The 21,524-nt window shown below is 45.4% G+C and overlaps 1 protein-coding gene across 1 annotated transcript; it reads left to right on the top strand.

Moving 5' to 3' along the window:
* Positions 1-523: 523 nt before the first annotated feature.
* On the top strand, positions 524-8,125 carry LOC137351497 (leucine-rich repeat-containing protein 25-like). Its single transcript, XM_068015948.1, has 3 exons — positions 524-556; positions 1,337-2,212; positions 7,660-8,125. The coding sequence occupies exons 2-3, from the start codon at positions 1,338-1,340 to the stop codon at positions 7,799-7,801; spliced, it is 1,017 nt and encodes a 338-aa protein (XP_067872049.1). The 5' UTR covers positions 524-556; position 1,337; the 3' UTR covers positions 7,802-8,125.
* The last annotated feature ends 13,399 nt before the right edge of the window (positions 8,126-21,524 follow it).

Genomic DNA, 21,524 nt, shown 5'->3' with positions numbered 1-21,524 from the left:
TACTGAGGGAGTGCTGCACTGTTGGAGGGTCAGTACTGAGAGAGTGCTGCACTGTCGGAGGGTCAGTACTGAGGGAGTGCTGCACTGTCGGAGGGTCAGTACTGAGGGAGTGCTGCACTGTCGGAGGGTCAGTACTGAGGGAGTGCTGCACTGTTGGAGGGTCAGTACTGAGAGAGTGCTGCACTGTCGGAGGGTCAGTACTGAGGGAGTGCCGCACTGTCGGAGGGTCAGTACTGAGGGAGTGCTGCACTGTCGGAGGGTCAGTACTGAGGGAGTGCTGCACTGTTGGAGGGTCAGTACTGAGAGAGTGCTGCACTGTCGGAGGGTCAGTACTGAGGGAGTGCTGCACTGTCGGAGGGTCAGTACTGAGGGAGTGCTGCACTGTCGGAGGGTCAGTACTGAGGGAGTGCCGCACTGTCGGAGGGTCAGTACTGAGGGAGTGCCGCACTGTCGGAGGGTCAGTACTGAGGGAGTGCTGCACTGTCGGAGGGTCAGTACTGAGAGAGTGCTGCACTGTCGGAGGGTCAGTACTGAGGGAGCGCCGCACTGTCGGAGGGTCAGTACTGAGAGAGTGCTGCACTGTCGGAGGGTCAGTACTGAGGGAGTGCTGCACTGTCGGAGGGTCAGTACTGAGGGAGTGCTGCACTTTCGGAGGGTCAGTACTGAGGGAACGCCGCACTGTCGGAGGGTCAGTACTGAGAGAGTGCCGCACTGTCGGAGGGTCAGTACTGAGAGAGTGCTGCACTGTCGGAGGGTCAGTACTGAGGGAGTGCTGCACTGTCGGAGGGTCAGTACTGAGGGAGTGCTGCACTGTCGGAGGGTCAGTACTGAGGGAGTGCCGCACTGTCGGAGGGTCAGTACTGAGGGAGTGCTGCACTGTCGGAGGGTCAGTACTGAGGGAGTGCCGCACTGTCGGAGGGTCAGTACTGAGGGAGTGCTGCACTGTCGGAGGGTCAGTACTGAGGGAGTGCTGCACTGTCGGAGGGTCAGTACTGAGGGAGCGCCGCACTGTTGAAACTCATTTCAGATGCAATGTTAAACTAAGGACGTGTCTGCTCTTTTTTTATTTTGTTAAAGGCGATATATAAATACATGTTTTTTTCATTCCACTGAGTGAAGATGGAGTGGAGGTGGGGCCTGTGTGATATTACAGTATCCAGTGCACACAAGGGGTTTTACTGTTACAGCCACAAGTCATGCAATTATTTCACAAAATATAGAACATTTAAGAAGATATTCTGATTTTAGGTGAGGTGAAGTGAGGCCCACTTCCAGGTGAGAGAACATTTGGTGCCAACTGGAGATTTCTAAGAGAAAGCTTTTTTTATTGCCACAGGATGAAGATGCTGACAGTGATGAAGATGCTGACAGTGATGAAGATGCTGGCAGTGATGCTAATGTTGCTGCACATTGACAGCAGTGTGTGTTCACAGTGTGAAGATACATCAATAGTTAAACGCGGAGACAGAGGATTTGCGGAGAATTGCTCCCTCCGGTGCCTGGATTGGGATAAATTAATGATTGAGGGTATCAGGCAGTTGTCCCTGGAAAACTGCACAATATCCCGCATTGTCAACATTTCACACAATTCGCATCTGGAGCAACTGAATTTCGTGAATAACGAACTCCGGCAGCTTCCACAGGATCTGCTGCACCATTTCACAAGATTAAACACATTGTATGTCAATGGAAACCCGTTAAAAGCGATTCCTCTCAGTATCATTGTGGCAATAGACGTTTCCTTTGATTGTTCCTGTGATGTTTGGAGAAATGTGATGCACAGTTGCAGAGAGACAGTCAATTGCACACAGAGTTTGCTGAAGAATCGAAATTGCACCGTAGCAAATGCTGGGAATGTGCTGAATGTGAACAGTTTCTATGGAGCTGAGTGTGAAGGGTTGAGCCTCATTGCTCTCTATGTACTTCTACCTTTGTTCATTCTGCTCATCATTGGAATTTCTGTTTTTGTCCTGATAAAATACTGCTGCAAACTCCGCGACAGCAATTCCCTTTCCCCAAACAAACGCCATTCAGTTTCTTCATCGGATCCCGGGCAGCAAAGATATGTGAGCGCAACAAACTGGAAAGATACTGCAGCAAGTTCAGCCAACGCAGAATGTTCGAGAGAAGTGTGCCAGCAGCAGCGAGTTCACAAGGATTATGAAAATATGCTCATGGGTGAATCATCTGGGGCACTGGGAAAAAGTGACAGGTAAGGTGAACTCAAATATGCACCAGTAATTGTGTGTAAATGCACCGACACACCAATAAACTGTACGTGTGCATATCTATTTGCACAAGAGTAACTGTGTATGTCAATGCAGATATATTATCGGAACTGTAATTGTATAAACACACATGTAATTGTGCAAATATACACACATGTGAGTGTGAACACATCTTCACACTAGTAACTGTGAGTGTGTAAATACATTAGCACACCAATATCAGTGTGTATAAATTCCCAGCAGTGGCTTGGCCATGTGAGCCGCGTGGAAGATGGCAGGATCCCCAAAGACACATTGTACAGCGAGCTCGTCACTGGTATCAGACCCACCGGCCGTCCATGTCTCCACTTTAAAGACATCTGCAAACGCAACATGAAATCCTGTGACATTGACCACAAGTCGTGGGAGTCAGTTGCCAGCGATCGCCAGAGCTGGCGGGCAGCCATAAAGACAGGGCTAAAGTGTGGTGAGTCGAAGAGACTTAGCAGTTGGCAGGAAAAAAGACAGAGGCGAAAGGGGAGAGCCAACTGTGTAACAGCCCCGACAAACAAATTTCTCTGCAACACCTGTGGTAGAGCCTGTCACTCTAGAATTGGCCTTTATAGTCACTCCAGGCGCTGCTCCACACACCACTGACCACCTCCAGGCGCTTACCCATTGTCTCTCGAGATAAGGAGGCCCAAAAGAAAAGAAGTAGCTGCGAGTGTGTAAATACATCATTATTATCTAAGCACATGCACAGCATCTCAATGGAATGGTGAGGTCACTGAACCTGCAGATGTTTGAAAAAATTCAAAAGTTTTAAAATATTTGAAGAATGAATTTTACTTTGAATTTACATCTGAATTAATTAATTAAATTGGCCTTTTGAAGTAGAACGTCTGGACCAATGGAGTTTTAGAACATCAAGTTTTTCAAAATCCAATGAGTTGGTATTTGCAAATTAAATGGAGCCAAACACAGTGACTGGGAAAGAAATAAATGGAACTGAATGAATGCAATTGGGAAGACAAACAGAGAGTGCTGGAAATACTCAGCAGGTCTGGCAGTATCTGTGGAGATAGAAACAGAGTTAATAAAAACAGATACTGCTGGAAATACTCAGCAGGTCTGGCAGTATCTGTGGCGATAGAAACAGAGTTAATAAAAACAGGGAGTGCTGGAAATACTCAGCAGGTCAGGCAGTATCTGTGGAGAGAGAAATAGAGTTAATAAAAACAGGGAGTGCTGGAAATACTCAGCAGGTCAGGCAGTATCTGTGGAGAGAGAAATAGAGTTAATAAAAACAGAGAGTGCTGGAAATACTCAGCAGGTCAGGCAGTATCTGTGGAGAGAGAAACAGAGTTAATAAAAACAGGGAGTGCTGGAAATACTCAGCAGGTCAGGCAGTATCTGTGGAGAGAGAAATAGAGTTAATAAAAACAGAGAGTGCTGGAAATACTCAGCAGGTCTGGCAGTATCTGTGGAGATAGAAACAGAGTTAATAAAAACAGGGAGTGCTGGAAATACTCAGCAGGTCAGGCAGTATCTGTGGAGAGAGAAACAGAGTTAATCAAAACAGGGAGTGCTGGAAATACTCAGCAGGTCAGGCAGTATCTGTGGAGAGAGAAACAGAGTTAATAAAAACAGATAGTGCTGGAAATACTCAGCAGGTCAGGCAGCATCTGTGGAGAGAGAAACAGAGTTAATAAAAACAGAGAGTGCTGGAAATACTCAGCAGGTCAGGCAGTATCTGTGGAGAGAGAAATAGAGTTAATAAAAACAGAGAGTACTGGAAATACTCAGCAGGTCTGGCAGTATCTGTGGAGAGAGAAACAGAGTTAATAAAAACAGAGAGTGCTGGAAATACTCAGCAGGTCAGGCAGTATCTGTGGAGAAAGAAACAGAGTTAATAAAAACAGAGAGTGCTGGAAATACTCAACAGGTCTGACAGTATCTGTGGAGATAGAAACAGAGTTAATAAAAACAGATAGTGCTGGAAATACTCAGCAGGTCAGGCAGTATCTGTGGAGAGAGAAATAGAGTTAATAAAAACAGAGAGTACTGGAAATACTCAGCAGGTCTGGCAGTATCTGTGGAGAGAGAAACAGAGTTAATAAAAACAGAGAGTGCTGGAAATACTCAACAGGTCTGACAGTATCTGTGGAGATAGAAGCAGAGTTAATAAAAACAGATAGTGCTGGAAATACTCAGCAGGTCAGGCAGTATCTGTGGAGAGAGAAATAGAGTTAATAAAAACAGAGAGTACTGGAAATACTCAGCAGGTCAGGCAGTATCTGTGGAGAGAGAAATAGAGTTAATAAAAACAGAGAGTGCTGGAAATACTGAGCAGGTCAGGCAGTATCTGTGGAGAGAGAAACAGAGTTAATAAAAACAGATAGTGCTGGAAATACTCAGCAGGTCAGGCAGTATCTGTGGAGAGAGAAACAGAATTAATAAAAACAGAGAGTGCTGGAAATACTCAGCAGGTCTGGCAGTATCTGTACAGAGAGAGAAACAGAGTTAATAAAAACAGAGAGTGCTGGAAATACTCAGCAGGTCCGGCAGTATCTGTACAGAGATAGAAACAGAGTTAATAAAAACAGGGAGTGCTGGAAATACTCAACAGGTCTGACAGTATCTGTGGAGAGAGAAACAGAGTTAATAAAAACAGAGAGTGCTGGAAATACTCAGCAGGTCTGGCAGTATCTGTGGAGAGAGAAACAGAGTTAATAAAAACAGAGAGTGCTGGAAATACTCAGCAGGTCTGGCAGTATCTGTGGAGAGAGAAACAGAGTTAATAAAAACAGAGAGTGCTGGAAATACTCAGCAGGTCAGGCAGTGTCTGTGGAGATAGAAACAGAGTTAATAAAAACAGAGAGTGCTGGAAATACTCAGCAGGTCAGGCAGTGTCTGTGGAGATAGAAACAGAGTTAATAAAAACAGAGAGTGCTGGAAATACTCAGCAGGTCAGGCAGTATCTGTACAGAGAGAAACAGAGTTAATAAAAACAGAGAGTGATGGAAATACTCAGCAGGTCAGGCAGCATCTGTGGAGATAGAAACAGAGTTAATAAAAACAGAGAGTGCTGGAAATACTCAGCAGGTCAGGCAGTATCTGTACAGAGAGAAACAGACTTAATAAAAACAGAGAGTGATGGAAATACTCAGCAGGTCAGGCAGCATCTGTGGAGAGAGGAACAGAGTTAATAAAAACAGAGAGTACTGGAAATACTCAACAGGTCAGGCAGTATCTGTGGAGATAGAAACAGAGTTAATAAAAACAGGGAGTGCTGGAAATACTCAACAGGTCTGACAGTATCTGTGGAGAGAGAAACAGAGTTAATAAAAACAGGGAGTGCTGGAAATACTCAGCAGGTCTGGCAGTATCTGTGGAGATAGAAACAGAGTTAACGTTTCAGGTCAGTGACCCTTCATCAGAACTGACAAAGTCAGAAATGTAAAAGATATTGAGCATGTGAAAAGAGGTGGGGGAGGGGGGAGAAGAACAAAAGGGAAGGTGTGTGATAGGGTAAAGGGCAGTCTGGAGCCAGTGGCAGAATAATGAACAACCCCGTCCAAAAGCAAGAACCTGAAAAACAGGCACATGGTTAAAAAATAAAATAAAATGAAATAGAATAAAATAAAAGGCTATCATGCTCTGAAATGACTGAACTCAATGTTCAGTCCGACAGGCTGTAGTGTGCCTAATCGGTAAATGATGTGCTGTTCCTTGAGCTTGTATTGATGTTCACTGGAACACTGCAGCAATCCCAGGACAGAGATGTGAGTATGAGAGCAGGGTGTGGGGGGGGGGGGCGGGGGAATTAAAATGGCCAGCAACCGGAAGCTTGATTTGGTTTTGGGGGTGCTAGCCACCGAATAAATTGCTTAAACTGTGACTCATTAAATTAAATGGACTGTGAATGAATTATTACTAAATAGGAGATGAATAACGGAAATCAGCTCTTCACATTGAGTCTACCCTCTCTCCACTTCTCCCCTTAGGGGTTCTGATGAAAGGTCACAGGCCTGAAAAGTCAGCTGGGATCTTACCGGCACTGGATGGGTCCTGACATCGGGACCAAATGCAGTTTCTGAACCCGTGCGGGCAGATGGCAGGACCTTTACTGGCAGTGGCCAATCGAGGCTAGTGCTGTCTCTCCACACTGCTGGGCCAATTAGAGGCCAGCAGCTCTGCAGCCTTGGCAGCGTCACAGAGAGAGGCTGCAAGGCGCAGGAGCAGACACCTCCATCTTGAGGCTTCTTCAAAGGGCTGGTAGGAGACTTATTGATGTGTTGGGGTCAGGCAGGCAGGTCCCAGCAATTGGAGAGGTGAACTGACTTGCTGCAGCATGGGAATTGCAGGGCCAGCCATTGCTTCCAGGTCCCCTCCTTGGGAAAGAAGACCCCTCAACCTATCTTCAGGAAGCAGCTGAATGCAGTTGGTGGACTCCTTAGGTGGCGGGGGCCATTCTGACGCTGGCACAATGCCAGTGGCCTGGTAAAATGACCATCATTAGGCCAATTAATTGGGTTAGTTGGCTGACCACCTCCAGTTGCTGGGCTGCTGAGTTGCAGAAAATATTCCTTTATGGCATAAACACATTTAGCTTCTCTCCAATGGGCTGGTAAAATCCTGGCCATTAACTCTGTTTCTTTCTCCACAGATGCTGCCAGACCTGCTGAATATTTCCAGCATTTTGTTTTAATTTCCGACTTCCAGCTTTTTTATTAACATCCTCCATAACAGTTTTGCCAAACTTAATGAAACCCATGTACAATAATGCTAGACCAAAGGCTAAAGTAGATCGGATAAAGGAGTTTGTATCTGACAGGACATGGAGTATTCTACTGGAGTGCCAGCCTAGTTTATGGACTCAAGTGCTATAATTGGGTCTTAAGTGCCAACTAATGCAAGAGAGCATTTGGTTTAATTGCACTGCAAACACAGATCAATCACTTGCCAACTCATGGTAACACTGATTGTGCCAATGGTGCCACATTACATCCCTAGTGGTGATAAATGTTGGACCATCTGATTGCAGAGGGTGTGGTCTCGTGCTCTGAGTTCCAGGTGAATTTGCAGAAGTGGTGGAACTGGGTATTTGCACGGATTAAATGCTGACTCTTTACCTTTGAGGTTTGGCTTCATTGTACTGAGGTGATGCAGATTGTTCGTGTCATGTGTTTGGATCTTTGAAACCAACTCCCAGAGAGAGAGAGGCCAGAGCAGATTTGCCCCTCCCCCAGCCCATCCAGGAAGAACAATCAAGTTCTAAGCAGTTCAGATGGATAGTCAAAGAGGAAGCTCTGAGAAATCAGCAGATATCATTGTCTCTTCCACTGGGGAGAACCGCTGCGGGACAAGCAGAATAAACCAGAAGACACAGATTTTGCTGAATGACTTGTTCTCTTTTTAATGGTATTTTTGCTGTTTCCTTTTCTTCCAGGAATCCGCAGATCTCTGATCCCCACTATCTGGAAAGTGATGCAGCTTGTGACATTTACATAAACGAGCAGCCCATATATTGTAACTACACAGAGTCTGTCACTCACTCGGAGGATGATGTCTATATCGTACCTGACAAGTAGATAAAATGCCATGACGGGTAAAATATCCAGTCAGGTTCAGAGCTTTATTCCATTTCCTTTTAACACTGAGCATGAAAATCTTTAACCCCTTAGAATCAGGACAAATGACATGGATAACCCTATCAGGAATCTGAGCTGAACCCTAGAATCCATCAGGACACCAGGAACTCGATGAGCACAATATCAGGAATTTGCCAGGATGATCTCAAATCCAGATGGTTGCATGTTTTGCTATTTCGTCAAGAGAATTTGTTCCCTGCTGTGAATTTAGCAACAGAATGAGTGTGTGAAATTGTGATTAGAAAATGAATACTGGGCCAATTCGCTAGTTCCTCGTCTGTTTTTGTGTCTGAAATTTGACGCCATGGGATAGAAGGGAAGCTGTGGGGCCACAGGAAATTCCGCCCAGTGGTGATCAGGAATATCAGCAATGATCAACGTGTCAGAGAGCATCTAAAGTCAGAGGGAGCTGCTTAGAGGAGCTGAGAGAAACTGATCAAAGGGTTGGGAAGAACTAGTCAGTATTTTCACAAACCACTGGCCAGTGGGGTCAGGAGAACCTGAGAGTACACTGGGACACACACTGGGACACACTAGGAGTGCACTGGGTCACACACGCTGGGACACACACGCTGGGACACATTAGGAGTGCACTAGGTCACACACACTGGGACACACTAGGAGTGCACTGGGTGACACACACACTGGGACACACACACTGGGACCCACACGCTGGGACACACACACTGGGATACAATAGGAGTACACTGGGTCACACACACTGGGACACACTAGGAGTGCACTTGGACACACACACTGGGACACACTAGGAGTACACTGGGTCACACACACTGGGTCACATACACTGGGACACACATACTGGGACACACTAGGAGTACACTGGGACACACACACTGGGTCACACACACTGAGACACACACACTGGGTCACACTAGGAGTTCACTGGGACACACACACTGGGTCACACACACTGGGTCACATACACTGGGAGACACATACTGGGACACACACACTGGGATACACTAGGAGTACACTGGGACACACACACTGGGACACACACACTGGGTCACACACACTGGGTCACATACACTGGGACACACATACTGGGACACACACACTGGGTCACACTAGGAGTTCACTGGGACACACACACTGGGAGTACACTGGGCCATAAACACTGGGACACACCACACTGGGACACACTAGGAGTACACTGGGACACCCATACTGGGACACACTAGGAGTACACTGGGACACACTAGGAGTACACTGGGTCACACACACTGGGACACACCAGGAGCACACTGGGTCACACACACTGGGACACACTAGGAGTACACTGGGACACACACACTGGGACACACTAGGAGTACACTGGGACACACTAGGAGTACACTGGGTCACACACACTGGGACACGTACACTGGGACACACTAGGAGTACAATGGGACACCCATACTGGGTCACACTAGGAGTACACTAGGACACACAGTTACACAGTGAGTGACCGTCACCCTGAATAAACAGTGACTCTGTACAGTTACACAGTGAGTGACCGTCACCCTGAATAAACAGTGACTCTGTACAGTTACACAGTGAGAGATCCTCACCCGGAATAAACAGTGAGACTGTACAGTTACACAGTGAGTGACCCTCACCCTGAATAAACGGTGACTCTGTACAGTTACTCAGTGAGTGACCCTCACCCTGAATAAACAATGACTCTGTACAGTTACACAGTGAGTGACCCTCATCCTGAATAAACAGTGACTCTGTACAGTTACACAGTGAGTGACCCTCACCCTGAATAAACAATGACTCTGTACAGTTACACAGTGAGTGATCCTCACCCGGAATAAACAACGACTCTGTACAGTTACACAGTGAGTGACCCATACCCTGAATAAATAGTGACTCTGTACAGTTAAACAGTGAGTGACCCTCACCCTGAATAAACAACGACTCTGTACAGTTACACAGTGAGTGACCCATACCCTGAATAAACGGTGACTCTGTACAGTTACACAGTGAGTGACCCTCACCCTGAATAAACAGTGACTCTGTACAGTTACACAGTGAGTGACCCTCACCCTGAATACACAGCGAGTCTGTACAGTTACAGTGAGTGACCCTTACCCTGAATAAACAGTGACTCTGTGCAGTTACACAGTGAGTGATCCTCACCCTGAATAAACAGTGACTCTGTACAGTTACACAGTGAGTGACCCTCACCCTGAATAAACAGTGACTCTGTACAGTTACACAGTGAGTGACCCTTACCCTGAATTAACAGTGACTGCACAGTTACACAGTGAGTGACCCTCACCCTGAATAAACAGTGACTCTGTACAGTTACACAGTGAGTGACCCTTACCCTGAATTAACAGAGAATCTGTGCAGTTACACAGTGAGTGACCCTTACCCTGAATAAACAGTAATTCTGTGCAGATACACAGTGAGTGACCCTCACCCGGAATAAAAAGTGTCTCTGTACAGTTACACAGTGAGTGACCCATACCCTGAATAAACGGTGACTCTGTACAGTTAAACAGTGTGACCCTCACCCTGAATAAACAGTGACTCTGTACAGTTACACAGTGAGTGACCCTCACCCTGAATAAACAGTGACTCTGTACAGTTACACAGTGAGTGACCCTCACCCTGAATAAACACTGACTCTGTACAGTTACACAGTGAGTGACCCTCACCCAGAATAAACAGTGACTCTGTACAGTTACACAGTGAGTGACCCTCACCCTGAATGAACAGTAACTCTGCACAGTTACACAGAGTGAAGCTCACCCTGAATAAACAGTGACTCTGTCCAGTTCCACAGTAAGTCACCCTCACCCGGAATAAACAGTGAGACTGTACAGTTACACAGTGAGTGACCCTCACCTGGAATAAACAGTGAGACTGTGCAGTTACGCAGTGAGTGACCCTTACCCTGAATAAACAGTGACTCTGTACAGTTACACAGTGAGAGACCCTTACCCTGAGTAAAGAGTGACTCTGTACAGTTACACAGTGCGCGACCCTCACCATGAATAAACGGTGACTCTGTACAGTTACACAGTGAGTGACCCTCACCCGGAAGAAACAGTGAGACTGTACAGTTACACAGTGAGTGACCCTCACCCTGAATAAACGGTGACTCTGTACAGTTACACAGTGAGTGATCCTCACCCGGAAGAAACAGTGAGACTGTACAGTTACACAGTGAGTGACCCTCACCCTGAATAAACGGTGACTCTGTACAGTTACACAGTGAGCGACCCTCACCATGAATAAACAATGATTCTGTACAGTGACACAGTGAGTGCCCCTCATCCTGAATAAATAGTGAATCTGTACAGTTACACAGTGAGTGACGCTCACCCGGAATAAACAGTGACTCTGTACAGTTACACAGTGAGTGATCCTCACCCTGAATAAACAATTATACTGGACAGTGACAAAGTGAGTGACCGTCATCCTGATAAACAGTGAATCTGTACAGTTACACGGTGAGTGACCCTCACCCAGAATAAACAGTGACTCTGTACAGTTACACAGTGAGTGATCCTTACCCTGAATAAACAGTGAGTCTGTACAGTTACACAGTGAGTGACCCTTACCCAGAATAAACAGCGACTCTGTACAGTTACACAGTGAGTGACCCTCACCCGGAATAAACAGTGAGACTGTACAGTTACACAGTGAGTGAACCTTACACTGAATAAACAGTGACTCTGTACAGTTACACAGTGAGAGACCCTTACCCTGAATAAACAGTGACTCTGTACTGTTAGACAGTGAGTGATCCTCACCCTGAATAAACAGTGACTCTGTACAGTTACACAGTGAGTGACCCTCACCCGGAATAAACAGTGAGACTGTACAGTTACACAGTGAGTGACCCTTACCCTGAATAAACAGTGACTCTGTACAGTTACACAGTGAGTGATCCTCACCCTGAATAAACAGTGACTCTGTACAGTTACACAGTGAGTGATCCTCACCCTGAATAAACAGTGACTCTGTACAGTTACACAGTGAGTGATCCTCACCCTGAATAAACAGTGACTCTGTACAGTTACACAGTGAGTGATCCTCACCCGGAAAAAACAGTGACTCTGTACAGTTACACAGTGACTCTGTACAATTACACAGTGAGTGACCCTCACCCTGAATAAACAGTGACTCTGCACAGTTACACAGTGAGTGACCCTTACCCTGAATAAACATTGACTCTGTACAGTTACACAGTGAGCGATCCTCACCCTGAATAAACAGTGACTCTGTACAGTTACACAGTGAGTGACCCTTACCCTGAATAAACATTGACTCTGTACAGTTACACAGTGAGCGATCCTCACCCTGAATAAACAGTGACTCTGTACAGTTACACAGTGAGTGATCCTCACCCGGAATAAACAGTGTGACTGTACAGTTACACAGTGAGTGACCCTTACCCTGAATAAACATTGACTCTGTACAGTTACACAGTGAGCGATCCTCACCCTGAATAAACAGTGACTCTGTACAGTTACACAGTGAGCGATCCTCACCCTGAATAAACAGTGACTCTGTACAGTTACACAGTGAGTGACCCTCACCCGGAATAAACAGTGTGACTGTACAGTTACATAGTGAGTGACCCCTACCCTGAATGAACAGTGACTCTATACAGTTAGACAGTGAGTGATCCTCACCCGGAATAAACAGCGAGACTGTACAGTTACACAGTGAGTGACCCTCACCCTGAATAAACGGTGACTCTGTGTGGTTACACAGTGAGCGACCCTCACCATGAATAAACAATGACTCTGTACAGTGACACAGTGAGTGACCCTCATCCTGAACAAACAGTGAATCTGTACAGTTACACAGTGAGTGACCCGCAACCTGAATAAACAGTGACTCTGTACAGTTACACAGTGAGTGACCCTCACCCTGAATAAACACTGATTCAGTACAGTTACACAGTGAGTGACCCTTTCCCTGAATAAACAGTGACTCTGTGCAGTTAGACAGTGAGTGATCCTCACCCGGAATAAAGAGTGAGACAGGACAGTTACACAGTGAGTGACCCTCACCCTGAATAAACAGTGACTCTGTACATTTACACAGTGAGTGATCCTCACCCTGAATAAACAGCGACTCTGTACAGTTACACAGTGAGTGATCCTCACCCTGAATAAACAGCGACTCTGTACAGTTACACAGTGAGTGACCCTTACCCTGAATAAACATTGACTCTGTACAGTTACACAGTGAGTGTCCCTCTCACGGAATAAACAGTGACTCTGTACAGTTACACAGTGAGTGACCCTTACCCTGAATAAACATTGACTCTGTACAGTTACACAGTGAGTGTCCCTCTCCCGGAATAAACAGTGACTCTGTACAGTTACACAGTGAGTGACCCTCACCCGGAATAAACAGTGAGACTGTACAGTTACAAAGTGAGTGACCCTCACCCTGAATAAACAGTGACTCTGTACAGTTACACAGTGAGTGTCCCTCACCCGGAATAAACAGTGACTCTGTACAGTTAGACAGTGAGTGACCCTTACCCTGAATAAACAGTGACTCTATACAGTTAGACAGTGAGTGATCCTCACCCGGAATAAACAGTGAGACTGTACAGTTACACAGTGAGTGACCCTCACCTTGAATAAAATGTGCCTCTGTACAGTTACACAGTGAGTGACCCATACCCTGAATAAACGGTGACTCTGAACAGTTACACAGTGAGTGATCCTCACCCTGAATAAAAAATGACTCTGTACAGTTACACAGAGTGAAGCTCACCCTGAATAAACAGTGAATCTGAACAGTTGCACAGTGAGTGACCCTCACCCTGAATAAAAAATGACTCTGTACAGTTACACAGAGTGAAGCTCACCCTGAATAAACAGTGAATCTGAACAGTTACACAGTAAGTGATCCTCACCCGGAATAAACAGTGAGACTGTACAGTTACACAGTGAGTGACCCTCACCCGGAATAAACAGTGAGACTGTGCAGTGACACAGTGAGTGACCCTCATCCTGAATAAATAGTGAATCTGTACAGTTACACAGTGAGTGACCCTCACCATGAATAAAAAATGACTCTGTACAGTTACACAGAGTGAAGCTCACCCTGAATAAACAGTGAATCTGAACAGTTACACAGTAAGTGATCCTCACCCGGAATAAACAGTGATACTGGACAGTGACACAGTGAGTGACCCTCATCCTGAACAAACAGTGAATCTGTACAGTTACACAGTGAGTGACCCGCAACCTGAATAAACAGTGACTCTGTACAGTTACACAGTGAGTGACCCTCACCCTGAATAAACACTGATTCAGTACAGTTACACAGTGAGTGACCCTTTCCCTGAATAAACAGTGACTCTGTGCAGTTAGACAGTGAGTGATCCTCACCCGGAATAAAGAGTGAGACTGGACAGTTACACAGTGAGTGACCCTCACCCTGAATAAACAGTGACTCTGTACATTTACACAGTGAGTGATCCTCACCCTGAATAAACAGCGACTCTGTACAGTTACACAGTGAGTGATCCTCACCCTGAATAAACAGCGACTCTGTACAGTTACACAGTGAGTGACCCTTACCCTGAATAAACATTGACTCTGTACAGTTACACAGTGAGTGTCCCTCTCACGGAATAAACAGTGACTCTGTACAGTTACACAGTGAGTGACCCTTACCCTGAATAAACATTGACTCTGTACAGTTACACAGTGAGTGTCCCTCTCCCGGAATAAACAGTGACTCTGTACAGTTACACAGTGAGTGACCCTCACCCTGAATAAACAGTGACTCTGTACAGTTACACAGTGAGTGATCCTCACCCTGAATAAACAGTGACTCTGTACAGTTACAAAGTGAGTGACCCTCACCCTGAATAAACAGTGACTCTGTACAGTTACACAGTGAGTGTCCCTCACCCGGAATAAACAGTGACTCTGTACAGTTAGACAGTGAGTGACCCTTACCCTGAATAAACAGTGACTCTATACAGTTAGACAGTGAGTGATCCTCACCCGGAATAAACAGTGAGACTGTACAGTTACACAGTGAGTGACCCTCACCTTGAATAAAATGTGCCTCTGTACAGTTACACAGTGAGTGACCCATACCCTGAATAAACGGTGACTCTGAACAGTTACACAGTGAGTGATCCTCACCCTGAATAAAAAATGACTCTGTACAGTTACACAGAGTGAAGCTCACCCTGAATAAACAGTGAATCTGAACAGTTGCACAGTGAGTGACCCTCACCCTGAATAAAAAATGACTCTGTACAGTTACACAGAGTGAAGCTCACCCTGAATAAACAGTGAATCTGAACAGTTACACAGTAAGTGATCCTCACCCGGAATAAACAGTGAGACTGTACAGTTACACAGTGAGTGACCCTCACCCGGAATAAACAGTGAGACTGTGCAGTGACACAGTGAGTGACCCTCATCCTGAATAAATAGTGAATCTGTACAGTTACACAGTGAGTGACCCTCACCCTGAATAAAAAATGACTCTGTACAGTTACACAGAGTGAAGCTCACCCTGAATAAACAGTGAATCTGAACAGTTACACAGTAAGTGATCCTCACCCGGAATAAACAGTGATACTGGACAGTGACACAGTGAGTGACCCGCATCCTGAATAAACAGTGAATCTGTACAGTTACACAGTGAGTGACCCGCAACCTGAATAAACGGTGACTCTGTACAGTTACACAGTGAGTGACCCTCACCCTGAATAAACAGTGATTAAGTACAGTTACACAGTGAGTGACCCTGACCCTGAATAAAAAGTGACTCTGTACAGTTACACAGTGAGTGACCCATGCCCTGAATAAGCGGTGACTCTGTACAGTTACACAGTGAGTGACCCTTACCCTGAATTAACAGAGAATCTGTGCAGATACACAGTGAGTGACTCTGACCCTGAATAAACAGTGACTCTGTGCAGATACACAGTGAGTGGCCCTCACCTTGAATAAACAGTGACTCTGTACAGATACACAGTGAGTGACCCTCACCCTGAATAAACAGTGACTCTGTGCAGTTACACAGTGAGTAATCCTCACCCTGAATAAACAGTGACTCTGTACAGTTACACAGTGAGTGACCCTCACCCTGAATAAACAGTGACTCTGTACAGTTACACAGTGAGTGACCCTCACCCTGAATAAACAGTGACTCTGTACAGTTACACAGTGAGTGACCCTCACCCTGAATAAACAGTGACTCTGTACAGTTACACAGTGAGTGATCCTCACCCTGAATAAACAGTGACTCTGTACAGTTACACAGTGAGTGACCCTCACCCTGAATAAACAGTGACTCTGTACAGTTACACAGTGAGTGACCCTTACCCTGAATAAACAGTGACTCTGTACAGTTACACAGTGAGTGACCCTCACCCTGAATAAACAGTGACTCTGCACAGTTACACAGTGAGTGATCCTCACCCTGAATAAACAGTGACTCTGTACAGTTACACAGTGAGTGATCCTCACCCTGAATAAACAGTGACTCTGTACAGTTACACAGTGAGTGATCCTCACCCTGAATAAACAGTGACTCTGTACAGATACACAGAGTGACCCTCACCCTGAATAAACAGTGACTCTGAACAGTTGCACAGTGAGTGACCCTCACCCTGAATAAACAGTGATTCTGAACAGAAAGACAGTGAGTGACCCTCACCCTGAATAAACAGTGACTCTGTGCAGATGCACAATGAGTGATCCTCACCCTGAATAAACAGTGACTCTGTACAGTTACACAGTGATTGACCCTCACCCTGAATAAACAGTGAGACTGTACAGTTACACAGTGAGTGACCCTTACCCTGAATGAAAAGTGACTCTGTACAGTTACACAGTGAGTGACCCTCACCCTGAATAAACAGTGACTCTGTACAGTTACACAGTGAGTGACCCTCACCCTGAATAAACAGTGACTCTGTGCAGTTACACAGTGAGTGACCCTCACCCTGAATAAACAGTGACTCTGTACAGTTACACAGTGAGTGATCCTCACCCTGAATAAACAGTGAATCTGTACAGTTACACAGTGAGTGACCCTCACCCTGAATAAACAGTGACTCGATCCAGTTCCACAGAAAGTGACCCTCACGCTGAATAAACAGTGACTCTGTACAGTTACACAGTGAGTGACCCTCACCCGGAATAAACAGTGAGAGTGTACAGTTACACAGTGAGTGACCCTTACCCTGAATAAACAGTGACTCTGTACAGTTACACAGTGAGTGTCCCTCACCCGGAATAAACAGTGACTCTGTACAGTTACACAGTGAGTGACCCTCATCCTGAATAAACAGTGAATCTGTACCGTTACACAGTGAGTGACCCTCACCCGGAATAAACAATGATACTGGACAGTGACACAGTGAGTGACCCTCATCCTGAATAAACAGTGAATCTGTACAGTTACACAGTGAGTGACCCGCAGCCTGAATAAACAGTGACTCTGTACAGTTACACAGTGAGTGACCCTCACCCTGAATAAACAGTGATTCAGTACAGTTACACAGTTAGTGACCCTTACTCTGAATAAACAGTGACTCCGTACAGTTACACAGTGAGTGACCCTCACCCTGAATAAACAATGATACTGGACAGTTACACAGTGAGTGACCCTCACCCTGAATAAACAATGATACTGGACAGTTACACATTGAGTGACCCGCAACCTGAATAAACAGTGACTCTGTACAGTTACACAGTGAGTGACCCTCACCCTGAATAAACAGTGATTCAGTACAGTTACACAGTGAGTGACTCTTACCCTGAATAAACAGTGACTCTGTACAGTTACACAGTGAGTGACCCTTACCCTGAATAAACAGTGACTCTGTACAGTTACACAGTGAGTGTCCCTCACCCGGAATAAACTGTGACTCTGTACAGTTACACAGTGAGTGACCCTTACCCTGAATAAACAGTGATTCAGTACAGTTACACAGTGAGTGACCCTCACCCTGAATAAACAGTGACTCTGTACAGTTACACAGTTAGTGACCCTTACCCTGAATAAACAGTGACTCTGTACAGTTACACAGTGAGTGATCCTCACCCGGAATAAACAGTGACTCTGTCCAGTTACACAGTGAGTGACTCTTACCCTGAATAAACAGTGACTCTGTACAGTTGCACAGTTAGTGACCCTTACCCTGAATAAACAGTGACTCTGTCCAGTTACACAGTGAGTGACTCTTACCCTGAATAAACAGTGATTCAGTACAGTTACACAGTGAGTGACCCTCACCCTGAATAAACAGTGACTCTGTACAGTTACACAGTTAGTGACCCTTACCCTGAATAAACAGTGACTCTGTCCAGTTACACAGTGAGTGACTCTTACCCTGAATAAACAGTGACTCTGTACAGTTACACAGTGAGTGTCCCTCACCCGGAATAAAGAGTGAGACTGCACAGTTACACAGTGAGCAACCCTCACCATGAATAAACAATGATTCTGCACAGTAACATAGTGAGTGACCCTCACCCTGAATAAACAGTGACTCTGTACAGTTACACAGTGAGTGATCCTCACCCTGAATAAAAAATGACTCTGTACAGTTACACAGTGAGTGACCCTCACCCTGAATAAACAGTGACTCTGTACAGTTACACAGTGAGTGATCCTCACCCTGAATAAAAAATGACTCTGTACAGTTACACAGTGAGTGACCCTTACCCTGAATAAACAGTGACTCTGTACAGTTACACAGTGAGTGACCCTCATCCTGAATAAACAGTGAATCTGTACCGTTACACAGTGAGTGACCCTCACCCGGAATAAACAATGATACTGGACAGTGACACAGTGAGTGACCCTCATCCTGAATAAACAGTGAATCTGTACAGTTACACAGTGAGTGACCCGCAGCCTGAATAAACAGTGACTCTGTACAGTTACACAGTGAGTGACCCTCACCCTGAATAAACAGTGATTCAGTACAGTTACACAGTTAGTGACCCTTACTCTGAATAAACAGTGACTCCGTACAGTTACACAGTGAGTGACCCTCACCCTGAATAAACAATGATACTGGACAGTTACACAGTGAGTGACCCTCACCCTGAATAAACAATGATACTGGACAGTTACACATTGAGTGACCCGCAACCTGAATAAACAGTGACTCTGTACAGTTACACAGTGAGTGACCCTCACCCTGAATAAACAGTGATTCAGTACAGTTACACAGTGAGTGACTCTTACCCTGAATAAACAGTGACTCTGTACAGTTACACAGTGAGTGACCCTTACCCTGAATAAACAGTGATTCAGTACAGTTACACAGTGAGTGATCCTCACCCTGAATAAACAGTGATTCAGTACAGTTACACAGTGAGTGACCCTCACCCTGAATAAACAGTGATTCAGTACAGTTACACAGTGAGTGACTCTTACCCTGAATAAACAGTGATTCAGTACAGTTACACAGTGAGTGACCCTCACCCTGAATAAACAGTGATTCAGTACAGTTACACAGTGAGTGACTCTTACCCTGAATAAACAGTGACTCTGTACAGTTACACAGTGAGTGACCCTCACCCTGAATAAACAGTGATTCAGTACAGTTACACAGTGAGTGACTCTTACCCTGAATAAACAGTGACTCTGTACAGTTACACAGTGAGTGACCCTTACCCTGAATAAACAGTGATTCAGTACAGTTACACAGTGAGTGACCCTCACCCTGAATAAACAGTGACTCTGTACAGTTACACAGTTAGTGACCCTTACCCTGAATAAACAGTGACTCTGTACAGTTACACAGTGAGTGATCCTCACCCGGAATAAACAGTGACTCTGTCCAGTTACACAGTGAGTGACCCTTACCCTGAATAAACAGTGACTCTGTACAGTTACACAGTGAGTGACCCTTACCCTGAATAAACAGTGACTCTGTACAGTTACACAGTGAGTGACCCTCACCCTGAATAAACAGTGACTCTGTACAGTTACACAGTGAGTGATCCTCACCCTGAATAAAAAATGACTCTGTACAGTTACACAGTGAGTGATCCTCACCCTGAATAAACGGTGACTCTGTACAGTTACACAGTGAGCGACCCACACCATGAATAAACAATGATTCTGTACAGTGACACAGTGAGTGACCCTTACCTTGAATAAACAGTGACTCTGTACAGTTACACAGTGAGTGACCCTCACCCGGAATAAACAGTGAGACTGTACAGTTGCACAGTGAGTGACCCTTACCCTGAATAAAAAGTGACTCTGTACAGTTAAACAGTGAGTGACCCTCACCCTGAATAAACAGTGAATCTGTACAGTTACACAGTGACTCTGTACAGTGACTCAGTGAGTGACCCTCACCCGGAATAAACAGTGAGACTGTACAGTTGCACAGTGAGTGACCCTTACCCTGAATAAAAAGTGACTCTGTACAGTTAAACAGTGAGTGACCCTCACCCTGAATAAACAGTGACTCTGTACAGTTACACAGTGAGTGACCCTCACCCGGAATAAACAGTGAGACTGTACAGTTGCACAGCGAGTGACCCATACCCTGAATAAAAAGTGACTCTGTACAGTTAAACAGTGAGTGACCCTCACCCTGAATAAACAGTGACTCTGTACAGTTACACAGTGAGTGATCCTCACCCTGAATAAACAGTGACTCTGTACAGTTGCACAGTGAGCGATCCTCACCCTGAATAAACAGTAACTCTGTACAGTTACACAGTGAGTGATCCTCACTCTGAATAAACAGTGACTCTGTACAGTTACACAGTTAGTGACCCTGACCCTGAATAAACAGTGACTCTGCACAGTTACACAGAGGAAAGCTCACCCTGAATAAACAGTGACTCGATCCAGTTCCACAGAAAGTGACCCTCACGCTGAATAAACAGTGACTCTGTACAGTTACACAGTGAGTGACCCTCACCCGGAATAAACAGTGAGATTGTACAGTTACACAGTGAGTGATCCTTACCCTGAATAAACAGTGACTCTGTACAGTTACACAGTGAGTGTCCCTCACCCTGAATAAACAGTGACTCTGTACAGTTACACAGTTAGTGACCCTGACCCTGAATAAACAGTGACTCTGTACAGTTACACAGTTAGTGACCCTGACCCTGAATAAACGGTGACTCTGTATAGTTACACAGTGAGTGACCCTCACCCTGAATAAACGGTGACTCTGTACAGTTACACAGTGAGTGACCCTCACCCTGAATAAACAGTGAGACTGTGCAGTTACACAGAGAGTGACCCTCACCCTGAATAAACAGTGACTCTGTACAGTTACACAGTGAGTGACCCTCACCATGAATAAACAATGATTCTGTACAGTTACACAGTGAGTGACCCTCACCCTGAATAAAGAATGATACTGGACAGTGACACAGTGAGTGACCCGCATCCTGAATAAACAGTGAATCTGTACAGTTACACAGTGAGTGACCCTGACCCTGAATAAACAGTGAATCTGTACAGTTACACACTGAGTGAACCTCACCCTGATTAAACAGTGACTCTGTACAGTTACACACTGAGTGACCCTCACCCTGAATAAACAGTGACTGTACAGTTACACAGTGAGTGACCCATGCCCTGAATAAGCGGTGACTCTGTACAGTTACACAGTGAGTGACCCTTACGCTTAATAAACAGTGACTCTGTACAGTTA

This window comes from Heterodontus francisci, chromosome 36, assembly GCF_036365525.1.
Source record: "Heterodontus francisci isolate sHetFra1 chromosome 36, sHetFra1.hap1, whole genome shotgun sequence".
NCBI lineage: Eukaryota > Metazoa > Chordata > Chondrichthyes > Heterodontiformes > Heterodontidae > Heterodontus > Heterodontus francisci.
This window is presented reverse-complemented; position numbering and strand designations above follow the sequence as displayed.

Bases quoted from the DNA above. Each gene is read 5' to 3' on its own strand.
- LOC137351497 (XM_068015948.1), top strand. From the start codon at position 1,338: ATGAAGATGCTGACAGTGATGAAGATGCTGACAGTGATGAAGATGCTG. The intron at 2,213-7,659 runs GTAAGGTGAACT...CTTTTCTTCCAG, and splicing joins GCACTGGGAAAAAGTGACAG to GAATCCGCAGATCTCTGATC.